The sequence below is a fragment of the Pongo abelii genome, chromosome 7 (genome assembly GCF_028885655.2).
Source record: "Pongo abelii isolate AG06213 chromosome 7, NHGRI_mPonAbe1-v2.0_pri, whole genome shotgun sequence".
Lineage (NCBI taxonomy): Eukaryota > Metazoa > Chordata > Mammalia > Primates > Hominidae > Pongo > Pongo abelii.
In genome coordinates this window covers 66,102,733-66,115,302 of record NC_071992.2, presented here as the reverse complement: position 1 = coordinate 66,115,302, position 12,570 = coordinate 66,102,733, and the positions used below count along the sequence as shown (strand labels likewise).

At 39.8% G+C, this 12,570-nt stretch overlaps 1 protein-coding gene across 7 annotated transcripts in view; it reads left to right on the top strand.

Annotated features, from left to right (window-relative positions):
• Window positions 1-12,570, top strand: part of PXDNL (peroxidasin like) — a 522,985-nt gene that overhangs the window by 347,482 nt on the left and 162,933 nt on the right. For 6 of the 7 annotated variants that reach the window (XM_054561591.2, XM_054561592.2, XM_002819072.4 and 3 more), the window contains one exon: window positions 10,503-10,574. The exons of the other annotated variant lie outside the window; for it this stretch is intronic. In XM_054561591.2, coding sequence (XP_054417566.2) covers window positions 10,503-10,574 — 72 coding nt within the window. The remainder of the gene's footprint in view (window positions 1-10,502; window positions 10,575-12,570) is intronic. 7 annotated transcript variants of the gene reach the window in all.

The window sequence follows — 12,570 nt, the reverse complement described above, 5'->3', positions numbered from 1 at the left end:
ATTTCTCCTTCACTTATGAAGCTTAGTTTGGCTGGATATGAAATTCTGGGTTGAAAATTCTTGTCTTTACGAATGTTGAATATTGGCCCCCACTCTCTTCTGGCTTATAGAGTTTCTGCCGAGAGATCAGCTGTTAGTCTGATGGGCTTCCCTTTGTGGGTAACCCGACCTTTCTCTCTGGCTGCCCTTAACATTTTTTCCTTCATTTCAACTTTGGTGAATCTGACAATTATGTGTCTTGGAGTTGCTCTTCTCGAGGAGTATCTTTGTGGCATTCTCTGTATTTCTTGAATTTGAATGTTGTCCTGCCTTACTAGATTCCTGAAGTTCTCCTGGATAATATCCTGCAGAGTGTTTTCCAACTTGGTTCCATTCTCCCCATCACTTTCAGGTACACCAGTCAGACATAGATTTGGTCTTTCCACATAGTCCCATATTTCTTGGCGGCTTTGTTCATCTCTTTTTACTCTTTTTTCTCTAAACTTCTCTTCTCACTTCATTTCAGTCATTTGATCTTCCATCACTGATACCCTTTCTTCCAGTTGATCGAATCGGCTACTGAGGCTTGTGCATTCATCACGTAGTTCTTGTGCCTTGGTTTTCAGCTCCATCAGGTCCTTTAAGGACTTCTCTGCATTGGTTATTCTAGTTAGCCATTCGTCTAGTTTTTTTTCAAGGTTTTTAACTTCTTTGCCATTGGTTCGAACTTCCTCCTTTAGCTCGGAATAGTTTGATCGTCTGAAGGCTTCTTCTCTCAACTCATCAAAAGTCATTCTCCATCCAGCTTTGTTCTATTGCTGGTGAGGAGCTGCATTCCTTTGGAGGAGGAGAGGTGCTCTGATTTTTAGAGTTTCCCGTTTTTGTGCTCTGTGTTTTCCCCATCTTTGTGCTTTTATCTACCTTTGGTCTTTGATGATGGTGACGTACAGATGGGGTTTTGGTGTAGATGTCCTTTCTGTTTGTTAATTTTTCTTCTAACAGTCAGGACCCCCAGCTGCAGGTCTGTTGGAGTTTGCTGGAGGTCCACTCCAGATCCTGTTTGCCTGGGTATCGGCAGCGCAGGCTGCAGAACAGTGGATGTTGGTGAGCAGCAAATGTTGCTGCCTGATCATTCCTCTGGAAGTTTTGTCTCAGAGGAGTACCCAGCTGTGTGAGTTGTCAGTCTGCCCCTACTTGGGGATGCCTCCCAGTTAGGCTACTCAGGGGTCAGGGACCCACTTGAGGAGGCAGTCTCTCCATTCTCAGATCTCCAGCTGGGTGCTGGGAGAACCACTACTCTCTTCAAAGCTGTCAGACAGGGACATTTAAGTCTGCAGAGGATTCTGCTGCCTTCTGTTTGGCTATTCCCTGCCCCCAGAGGTGGAGTCTACAGAGGCAGACAGGCCTCCTTGAGCTGTGGTGGGCTCCACCCATTTCGAGCTTCCCGGCTGTTTTGTTTACCTACTCAAGCCTGGGCAATTGCAGGCCCCCCTCCCCCAGCCTCACTGCTGCCTTGCAGTTTGATCTGAGACTGCTGTGCTAGCAATGAGAGAGGCTCCGTGGGCGTAGGACCCCCTGAACCAGGCGTGGGATACAATCTCCTGGTGTGCCATTTGCTAAGACCGTTGGAAAAGCACAGCATTAGGGTGGGAGTGACCCGATTTTCCAGGTGCCATCTGTCACCCCTTTCTTTGACTAGGAAAGGGAATTCACTGACCCCTTGTGCTTCCCGGGTGAGGCGATGCCTCGCCCAGCTTTGGCTCATGCTTGGTGCACTGCACCCACTATCCTGCACCCACTTTCTGACACTCCCCAGTGAGATGAACCCAGTACCTCAGTTGGAAATGCAGAAATCACCCGTCTTCTGTGTCGCTCATGCTGGGAACTGTAGATTGGAGCTGTTCCTTTTTGGCCATCTTGGCTCCACCCCAATAAATTTATTGTATCTAGCTGATGATATGCTATTTCTCTCTGAAAAGAAAGAAAATGCAGAATTACATAGCTAACCTTAAGCAGAAAAATGTTTTCCCTAAAAGAAAATTTGAGTTAAAAATTTATGTTTAAAAAAGAATGCCCTTAATTAATATACAAAATAGATCAGTAAAATTAAAGGCTAAAAAGAGCCAGTCAACCACTTTCTTATGCAATTACTGCAACCTCATTTGCCTATAGAACTGTAGCAGTTGCAAGGCATAAAATCACATGGTTTGCTTTTGTTTGCTTTGTGCAAACATTCTTACGAAATGAGGTAAGAAAGTGTGTTATACTTCTCCTTTTCTGCTCTAACCTGTGTGAGCAGGGAGCCAGCCTTGTGCAGGACAGCCCTGGTGCAAGACAGATGGATTGTTCAAGATTTAGCATCACAATGGTTAATAACTTCAAAACACATGGGACACCAACTTTAATTTGGGGGAAATTTTTTTGTCACATTGTTAACCTTGTGTTCTGTGGTGTAGCAATAAACCACCAAGCCTTGTATTTTTGTTGCGTAGCCAATAAACCACCAAGACTCAGAATCCTCACCAACAGCAGCCCTGAAAACTGCGAAGATGGGAAGGGGAGAATCCTGCTGCCTGGGGAGGTGTGGAAGCCCTGGCAGGCAGGCCCATGGCAGTGGTGCTGGGGCTTGCCTTTATAGAAGAGACTTCTTAGCTTGGGATCCATGAATGGGCTTGGAAGGTGGGGAATGGACCAACTAAAAAAGTTTTAGCTTCTGGTTTCTTTCCTATTGTCTAAATATATTTGCATCTATTTTAACCTTGTAGTACAGACATGTGATATCAAATCATATCATACAATAGAGCTCCTGAAAGAAAACTCGAGCCTGGACCCTCTCTTCAGAGGCAGCTTCTTTTAGGTATTTCTCTTTTATATTCTTTGGTTGTTGCCATCATAATTGTCTAGTGTATTAGGGTTCTCTAGAGGGACAGAACTAATAGGATAGATAGATGTATATAAAAGGGAGTTTATTAAGGAGTATTAACTTACATTATCACAGGGTCCCACAATAGACCATCTGCAAGCTGAGGAGCAGGGAAGCCAGTCCAAGTCCCAGACCTGAAGAATTTGGAGTCTGATGTTTGAGGGCAAGAAGAATGCAGCTCAGTAGAAAAATGTAGTCTGGGAGGTTAAGCCAGTCTAGTCTTTTTACGTTCTTCTGCCTGCTTTTTATTCTGGCCACGCTGGCAGCTGATTAGATGGTGCCTACTCAGATTAAGGGTGGGTCTGCCTTTCCCAGTTCACAGACTCAAATGTTAATCTCCTTTGGCAACACCCTCACAAGCCCACCAAGGATCAATGCAGCCTTCAATCCAATCAAGTTAACACTCAGTATTAACCATCACATCTAGGTAATAGATTTTTATTTCATTCATTTTCAACTGTAGAAGATATCAATTTTCACTCTGAAGATGAGGATTTATCTTGCTTATGCTATCCCTGTGTGATACACACACACACACACACACTAGAAGGTCAATTACATACTGGTGAGTAAACTGTATGTATATATATATGTATATGTGACTCATAAATAAAGTCCACTAAATATATATATACATACACATATTTAGTCCATTCATTGGTATGTAATTGACCTTCTAATTCTTGTTGCATTAATTTTGATAGCCTGTCTTCTTTATCTAAAGTTTTGAAACTACTACCCAATCCCATACTTACTTGCATTTTCTTCACCTTTTACATCTTCACTCTGTTAGCTATGTTATTATCTTTATATTACTCAGATATTCAACATGTTTATCCTGCAACTACAATGAAATTTCTTGCTGTTGACCATAAATTACCTTGAACAATTAAAAGTATATATCATTTTAACTAAATTATTGTAGGATCAGGAAACATGCTCAGATTTTATTTCTTTCTCTATGTGTAAATATTATGAATCTGGCCACTTCAAAAATAATTGCCTTAATAAAAGGGCAATTTTCTTGTGTGATTTAAATTATTTAAAATAATGTCATGTCTTTGGTTCATATTTGAACTGTTATTTTCTTATATATTTTTTGCTTTTTCTGGATATTCTAAATGCATTATATGTCTTTGCAATATCTTCACATTTTTTATACAATCAAATTATATAAACCATGTGATTTCTCTTTTATGCCAGAGACCCCTGTCTTCTAATTTGAACTGGCTTTTCATTAGGATTAGTGTCATCTGCCATCAACCTGGGATTTCCCTTCACTAATTGCTTGAGTGAAGTCCATGGTTTCTGGTCTCCATTCTTCCTTTTTCTTGTGTTACTTCTTTGTTCTGCTGGAATACATGTTGAAGAACTTAATATGAAAAGGCTTAAGGGAGATAGTTTTGATAATCCTTGAATGCCTGAAATTGTATGTATTATTTCCTCATAATTGATAGGTCATCTGTTATAAAATTATAAGTTCAAGAAGTTTCCCTTGATCTTTGAAGAGTCCATTCTATTTCTTCTAGCCTATTATGATTCCATTTTATAGGAAATCAATTTTATTTTCACAGAGAGGTTTAAAATTTTATGATTATTCTTTATTTTTAAAAATCTTACAGGCCAAATGTAATGGCCTGCACTTTGAGCGGCTGAGGTGGGAGGAGTGCTTGAGCCCAGGAGTTCCAGACTAGCCTGGGCAACATAGCAAAACCCAATCTCTACAAAAAATAAAAATAAAAATAAATTAGCTGAGCATGATGGCAGGCACCTGTAGTCTCAGCTACTTGGGAGGGTGAGGCAGGAGGACTGCTTGAGCCTAGGAGGTTGAGGCTGCAATGAACCATGATGTGCCACTGTACTCCATCCTGAGTGAAGGGTGAGACCCTGTCTGTAAATAAACATATAGTTAAAATAAAAATAAGATCTTATAAATTTACATCAAGGAATGAGACTTTTCAATTATTGGAGTTTTCAATGTAAAGACAAATCCATCCACAATTTGGAAAGATTCTCTTTAATTATTTATTTGACTATGTTTCCCTTTATTCTTTCTGTCTTCTCTTCCAGAGATACCTTAATTGAATATTAGATCATCTGGATCTCTACATTTTTATCTTTTGTTTCATAATATCTGTTATTTTGTCATTTTGATTCCTAACCTGGTATGTTTTACTTAATTTTTAACATTTGCTACATAAAAACATTTTTTTCTTTTTTTTAATTTTATTATTATTATACTTTAAGTTTTAGGGTACATGTGCACAATATGCAGGTTTGTTACATATGTATACATGTGCTATGTTGGTGTGCATAAAAACATTTTTTAATCAGAGTTTAATTCCTAAGAGATCTTTCTTGTTTCCCATTTATCTTCTATAGAAACTTATCCTTGTTTTATAAGTATGATATATATTGAAGTCTCTGAGTACATGTAATAATTGTAATGCTTTCTTACTTTTTTTCTCTAGTTCTTGGAATTTCCCTGTTTCTTCTGGCATTGTTTTCCTTTTTTAAAATCTTGGTCTTTCTTTTTCATGTTCCTAATTAACCTCCCATGCCTTGTGATTCTTCATTGTCTATTGATATTTGAAATTAGTAGCATTTCAATTGGTAGTGTGAGTTTCATCTGCTCTCCTTTAGATAAGTTTATTTTCTTACAAAATTTCCCCTTTGGTGTAAATTTGAGTTTGAACAATTGGATGTAAAATGCAGATTTATCTTCCTAAAATTCCAGAATGAGGAAGGCTTTTTCTCTTGAGTTTCAGCTCCACAAAAATTCCGTTACTTTTCTTCTTTCAATTTGTTCAATTTTTTTGGAAAAAAATCTCTATTTCTATGTCTATCTCATCTGTCACTATGTCAATAACATTTTCCTCTTAGCTGTCGGTGTTCTGTATGGATGGTGGCTACTAATTATTGTGTTTCTCCATCCAGGTATTTGTGAACCCTTGTTTGCAATCTCACTTCTCCCTCCTCTAACCCCTGCCTTAACTGTTTGGGGTCTCTGGGCGACACACAGTCAGACTGCTCCTGCCTCATAGGATTCTCTGGGCTGCAGCTTTCTCTCCTATTTCATCTGTCAACATTTTCTCATGTATTTTATTTTTCCAGAATTTGCTGAATACTCTTATCTGTTGGTGACCTTCCACATTCTGCCCTCTTGATGAATATGGATGTATTTGTTCTTATTAAGCATCCTGGTAATTATTTCAGTGGAGACTCAAAAGAGATTGAGGAAGATTTGCATATCTACTTCACTATTTTGGACTAAAATTCTTTTCCCCGTAACTTTGAAATTTGTTTGCTGAAATAATATTTGTATTGCTAAAATTATCCTATTAAGGCATTTCTAAATTCAAGCAACTTTACCATGACTTTATCTGCAGACTGCACATAGTCAAGTAACGTGCATTCAGCAGGAGCAGCACAATGCCTAGAATGGTTCTTTATTGTTATGATTTGACAAAAGTCCCTATGTATTACATTCATAAGTACTAACCTCTAACCTGGGTAGGAATGTTTTTTTCAATGAAGTCATGATCTCAATACAATCAAGCAAGTCCTGCATCTTCCTCTTTTCTGTTAAAAGAAGGATTGATTTGAAAATCTTCACTTTACCAAGTTAGGTTTTCTCCAAAAGAGAAGTCTTATCTTCAAACACAATCAACTTCTTACTACTATGTTACCAAGCAAAAGAATCCAAGCACATTTAGTGGAGCCATGTGGTTTAAAATGTTCAAGTTACTTTAGAGCTTGGTGCTCAGGCAGAAAATTGAAGTAGTGCTTTCGTTAAAGTAGGTCAAGCATTACAGAATTTGGACTTTTTGGCTAAAAATTGTGGTTGGTATTAAAGAACATGGAGTCGACCAGACTGGACAATGTTTTCTCTATCTGGTATGCACCTCACTAAAGCTGAGGCCATTTCACGAAGTTTTCTCAAGAAGTAGGAGCTGAATATGACTTTTACTCTACTTCTCAAAAGTCTCCTGGATTTTCAAGGGATACATCTTGAAACACTAACCTAAACCTCAGGCAGAAGATTTACTTTCTTAGAACATTTATGAAGAAAATGCTCATTCATGACTTGACTTTTTTAGATAATACGCATGTTTCTGTCACAGGAAGGAGACAAGTCTTTGTATAAACTCTGTATAAACTTTGTATAAAAGTAGATACTGCTCAAATATTATTTTTTTGATCAAGCGTCTTTGACAGAAGACAGCAGCAGCAAATAATTATATAAACTTTTCGGCTGGGTGCGGTGGCTCCTGCCTGTAATTCCAGCACTTTGGGAAGCCGGGGCAGGCCGATCACAAGGTCAAGAGATGGAGGCCATTCTGGCCAACATGGTGAAACTCCGTCTCTACAAAAATATAAAAAATTAGCTGGGCGTGGTGGCGTGCTCCTGTAGCTACTTGGGAGGCTGAGACAGGAGAATTGCTTGAAGCCAGGAGGCGGAGGTTTCAGTGAGCCAAGATTGTGCCACTGCACTACAGCCTGGCAAGAATGAGACTCCGTCTCAAAAAAAAAAAAAAATATATATATATATATATATATATAAATAAACTTTTTAACATAGGAAGAAGTGCTTTTTAGCTTCTTATTGGGAGTAAAGCAATCAAAGTCATCTACAAGCAGAAATGAACAAATACATTGCATAACTGTTTTGAAAATTAATTTCAGGAAAGTTGGAAAGAAGAAAGGACAAAAGGAAACTACAAGCATACATTTTTGCACCCCATGCAAATCAGTACTGCTGGAACAGAACTACTGTTTTAATTTACTGAATACTACTGGGATAGTATTCTAGGAGATAAACAATGACAATTATTATTATCATAATTTTTCCTTTATACATAAAGGGACTGGCACTTAGATTAATCTGCTTGAAAGCAAGTTGTTATAGAAATATCAAGTAGCAGTAATATCTGATTTGGGAATCATATAACATGTTTGATATAAACTGATGTAAAATATCACTACTTTGGATATTTTGTCACCATTTGTACAAAATTAAGAAAAAAATTCAAGAATGATTTTTCAATATTTACATACCTTGCTTCAAAATCTGTGATGATGGAAATGTTTTACTTTTGTTTTGATTTGTTTTGCCTGTTAAGCAATTAATTCTGGTCTGCTTGGCTTGGAAAATAGATAATATCTTTCAATATTCATTCATGGATGCAATTTCCAGCCTCTAAAATACGTTTAAAGAAAGAACAACAGTCTTTCTACTGTTGTTATCTTGCAGAACTGCACCACTTATAAAATAATGAAGAAAGCTTTCATTTCACCTAGCAAAAATGAAGCAGGCATAAATTGTCCTGGTAATTTGGCTTTTCCCGAGATTCAGTGCAATCTACTATAAGCTGTTTCTCCATCCTGAAACTCTATTCCAGTGTTCCCCAAGATAAGGAAATGGCATATGGCTAGGGCTTGTGGTAGAGAATGAGAATTACTGTGTCATCCATCTGCACACTGTTGAAGAAAAGGTTATTCAACAATACTTGTTAAAGCATGGCAAGAAAGATGTTATTCAAGGGGGACCATGGTGATAGGTATAGGGACCAGTGCAATGGAGTTGTGCACTGGGGGAGAAAGATTGGGCTGAACTCCAAATACGCCATGAGCAAGTGGGAGTTGATAGCCCAGGAGCAGGGTGGAGTCAATGGATGGAAAATTACTTACAGGAAACATTAGGAGAAAGGCTCAGGCTGACCCTATTTAACAGGATAGGGTGATGATCTTGGTGATGATCAAATATCACCTGGGAAATGATGGGGATGAGGAATTTCAGGTATCAAGGGGTGGGAGGTGCTGGTTAAACTTAGCAGCAGGGTTCTTGCTAAAATTGGACAATGTAGAGATGGACATGGAAATCTGAAAGTCAGGTCTAGTTGGAAAAGAGCTCAGGAGAACCTGAGTAGAGTTTGGTCAAGAAGAGAGTCTTTCTCAATATCCATCTTCACGTCCTCATTTCTTCTCTAGCTACTGCTTCTGAGTTAGGTGAATTACATGGGGCCGGTAAAGATAAGCACAGGGAATCAAAATAGGAAGGATCAGGAAAACTTTTTATCTTCTCAGATATGCATCAGTGAAATTCAAGTTCCCAAAATAGTAGAAATAGTTTGGCCCCAGCTCACTCCCCCTGACCTTAACATTTAATACAGTTAAAATAAAGCCAAAAACATAAAGCCAAGACACTGATAAGAAAATATGGCCACATGATTTTATTTAATTTTGTGACCGAGATACTAGTCATGAAGTACAGCTCACAAAGTGGCTGGATGTAGCTAATTATTAAGTTTAAGATATAAATTGATTATTTATGCTCATATCCTTGAGTCTTAAGAAAACTGATCTCCATCTTTTCTCTATATTGCAGAGACCATCGTGTTTTCTCTCTTCACCCATAGGCTCTTTGCTGAATATGTATTCAGTAGTCCTGGTGACTAGACAGTCCCTGGCTGGTGCTTTTCTTGGTCATAATTTCTCTGGTCATAATGAGGGGAATGGGTATAGCCAAGGCAGCATGGAGGGAGCCAAAGCCAGTGCAAGACTGCTCAGGTGGAGGGAGAGGGAGAAGTACTGAGGCCTGGATCTTCTCCTCCTCCCGCCACCCTCCATCACCTGGCATGGGGCACGACCTCATAAGTGCACCTCTCTGTGATCCAGCCCCGGACATGTAGAAATGGCTGGCTAAGCAGTAACCATAGCAGCACCCAATGGGACTCTGGATCAGCAAAACTGCTGGCCAGTAAGCGACAGGCAGAGCTTGCACATCTCCACGTGATCCTACATTTGCAGGATTACAGCAGTTACTCATGCTACATCTGTAGGCATCTGTTGTCATATATTGTTGTGCCTTTTTTTTTTTCCGAGACAGAGTCTTGCTCTGTCACTCAGGCTGGAGTGTAGGGGTGCAATCTCAGCTCACTAAAACCTCTGCCTGCCTAGTTCAAGCAATTCTCATGCCTCAGCCTCTGGAGTAGCTGGGATTACAGGCATCTGCCACCATGCCTGGCTAATTTTTGTATTTTTGGTAGAGACAGGGTTTCACCATGTTGGCCAGGCTGGTCTCGAACTCCTGGCCGCAAGTTATCTGCCCAGCTTGGCCTCCCAAAGTGCTGGGATTACAGGCGTGAACCACCACGCCTGGCCTGTGCCATTATTTTTAAATTTAAAATATTTAGTTCACAAATAAAAATTGTATGCATTCAAGGTGTACAGCATGCTGATTTGATATATGTATACATTGCCTGCTGATAATGAATACATTGACTATTTACTTTGATTTCCTCATACTTAAATATTTATTTTTATGTATTTCTCTTTATCATTTGTAATCTCTAACTAAGTCAACTAAAAAAATCAAAAGTACACAGATGTGAAAAAATACCCATATAGTAGTGGTAGATAGAGATATGTAAATCTTTAAAACAGATGGTTGTATAAATGACACTCTGACTTCTGTTTGCCCTTTCTCACTGAAATATTTCAAAAAAGATATTGGATTCACAGTTAGGTGAAAAAAAGGTTTTGTTTGTCAAACTCATTATTATTGTATGGTGATTAAAGTTTATCTTTTCTTTTTCAGATTTTTGCATAACAACAAATTATCTAAAATTCTGGCTGGGAGCTTTTCTAATCTGGATTCATTAAAAAGATTGTAAGTGAAAGCAAGGGCATTAACACAAAAACCTTAAAATTTCCTCCAAAATCAATCCCAAACAATGGTTGGTTGCCTTCCCCTGCTTTTCCTGTGAAAGACATTGCAATTCTAGCATGTTAGGGAGAAAATGGTTTTGTTAACTGCAGAGTGATAGAGAACCCAGATAGTCTTCTGGGCTTTCATGTATTCTCTTAGAAGTGACATTCAAAAGGAGTATTAAAATAGAAGTTTTCCTCATTTGTCTTTAAAATCTTTGCTGGCTAAATCTAAAGACTCCCAAGACTTCTTTTTCCTTTAACTTTTTCATGAGATAAGAGATGTGAGAAGTTCCAAAAAAGTCTGACTCCTCGGGCCAGGCTTCAGTTTTCCCTTGTTGTACGGAGTTGTCTTCCTACTCATTTCCTCCTGCATTAAGCAAAACAAAACAAAAATCCCCATGCTTGCAAGGTCTGTATTCTCCACAGCTTCCCTGCTCCCGTCCGTGGGCTGATGTCCATCACTTTTTTCCACCTGTGTCTCCTCCACCCTCTTTCATTCCAGCTGTCTCTTCACTCCCATCTGTGTGTAGCCTTCTATACTGTTGATGTCTTTATTTTGTGGTTACCCAACCCCCCCACTAATCCTCAACTCCAAACACAAGTACAAGTTCCAGTTATCAGAAAAGGATAGATGCCTGCTTCCCAGATGTCAGTCAGAGAGCACATAGTGGAAAACTCACACAGGTGTATCCATCATGGGCCTTGGAGACTGTATTAGTCTGTTCTCATACTGCTAATTAAGACGCACCCATGACTGGGTAGCTTATAAAGAAAAAGAAGTTTAATGGACTCACAGTTCCTCATGGCTGGGGAGGCCTCACAATCATGGCAGAAGATGAACAGAGAGCAAAGGAATATTTTACATGGTGGCAGGCAAGAGAGCCTGTGCAGGGAACTCCCATTTATAAAACCATCAGATCTCATGAGACTTATTCACTACCATGAGAACAATATGGGGGAAACTGCCTCTATGATTTAGTACCCTTGACACATGGGGATTATTACAATTCAAGATGAGATTTGGGTGGGGACACAGCCAAATCATATCATTCCGCCCCTGGCCCCTCCCAAATCTCATATCCTCACATTTGAAAACAAATCATGCCTTCCCAACAGTCCCTCAAAGTCTTAGCTCATTTCAGCATTAACTCAAAAGTCCACAGTCCAAAGTTTCATCTGAGACAAGGCAAGTCCCTTCTGCCTATGAGCCTGTAAAATCAAAAGCAAGTTAGTTACTTCCTAGATACAATGGGGGTACAGGTGTTGGGTAAATACAGTCATTCCAAATGGCAGAAATTGGCCAGAATGAAGGGGCTACAGGTCCCATGCAAGTCCAAAATCCAGTGGGGCAGTCAAATCTTAAAGCTCCAAAATGATCTCCTTTGACTCCATGTCTCACGACCAGGTCACATTGATGGAAGAGGTGGGCTCCCATGGCCTTGGGCAGCTCTGCTCCTGTGGCTTTGCAGGGCACAGCTTCTCTCCTGGTTTCTTTCATGGGGTGTTTTGAGTGTATGCAGCTTTTCCAGGTGCACAGTACAAGCTGTCAGTGAATCTACCATTCTGGGGTCTGGAGGATGTTGGCCTTCTTCTCACAGCTCCACTAGGCAGGGAGTGCCCCAGTAGGGACTCTGTGTGGGGGCTCCAACCCCACATTTCCCTCCCACACTGCCCTGGCAGAGGTTCTCCATGAGGGCCCCACCCCTGCAGCAAACTTCTGCCTGGACATTCAGGCATTTCTATACATTCTCTAAAATCTAGGTGGAGGTTCCCAAACCTCAATTCTTGACTTCTGTGCACCCACAGGCCCAACACCACATGTAAGCTGCTAAGGCTTTGGACTTGCACCCTCTGAAGCAATGGCCTCAGAAGTATGTTGACCCCTTTTAGTCATGGCTAGATCTGAAACAGCTGGGATGCAGGGCACCATGTTCAGAAACTGCATAGATCAGGGG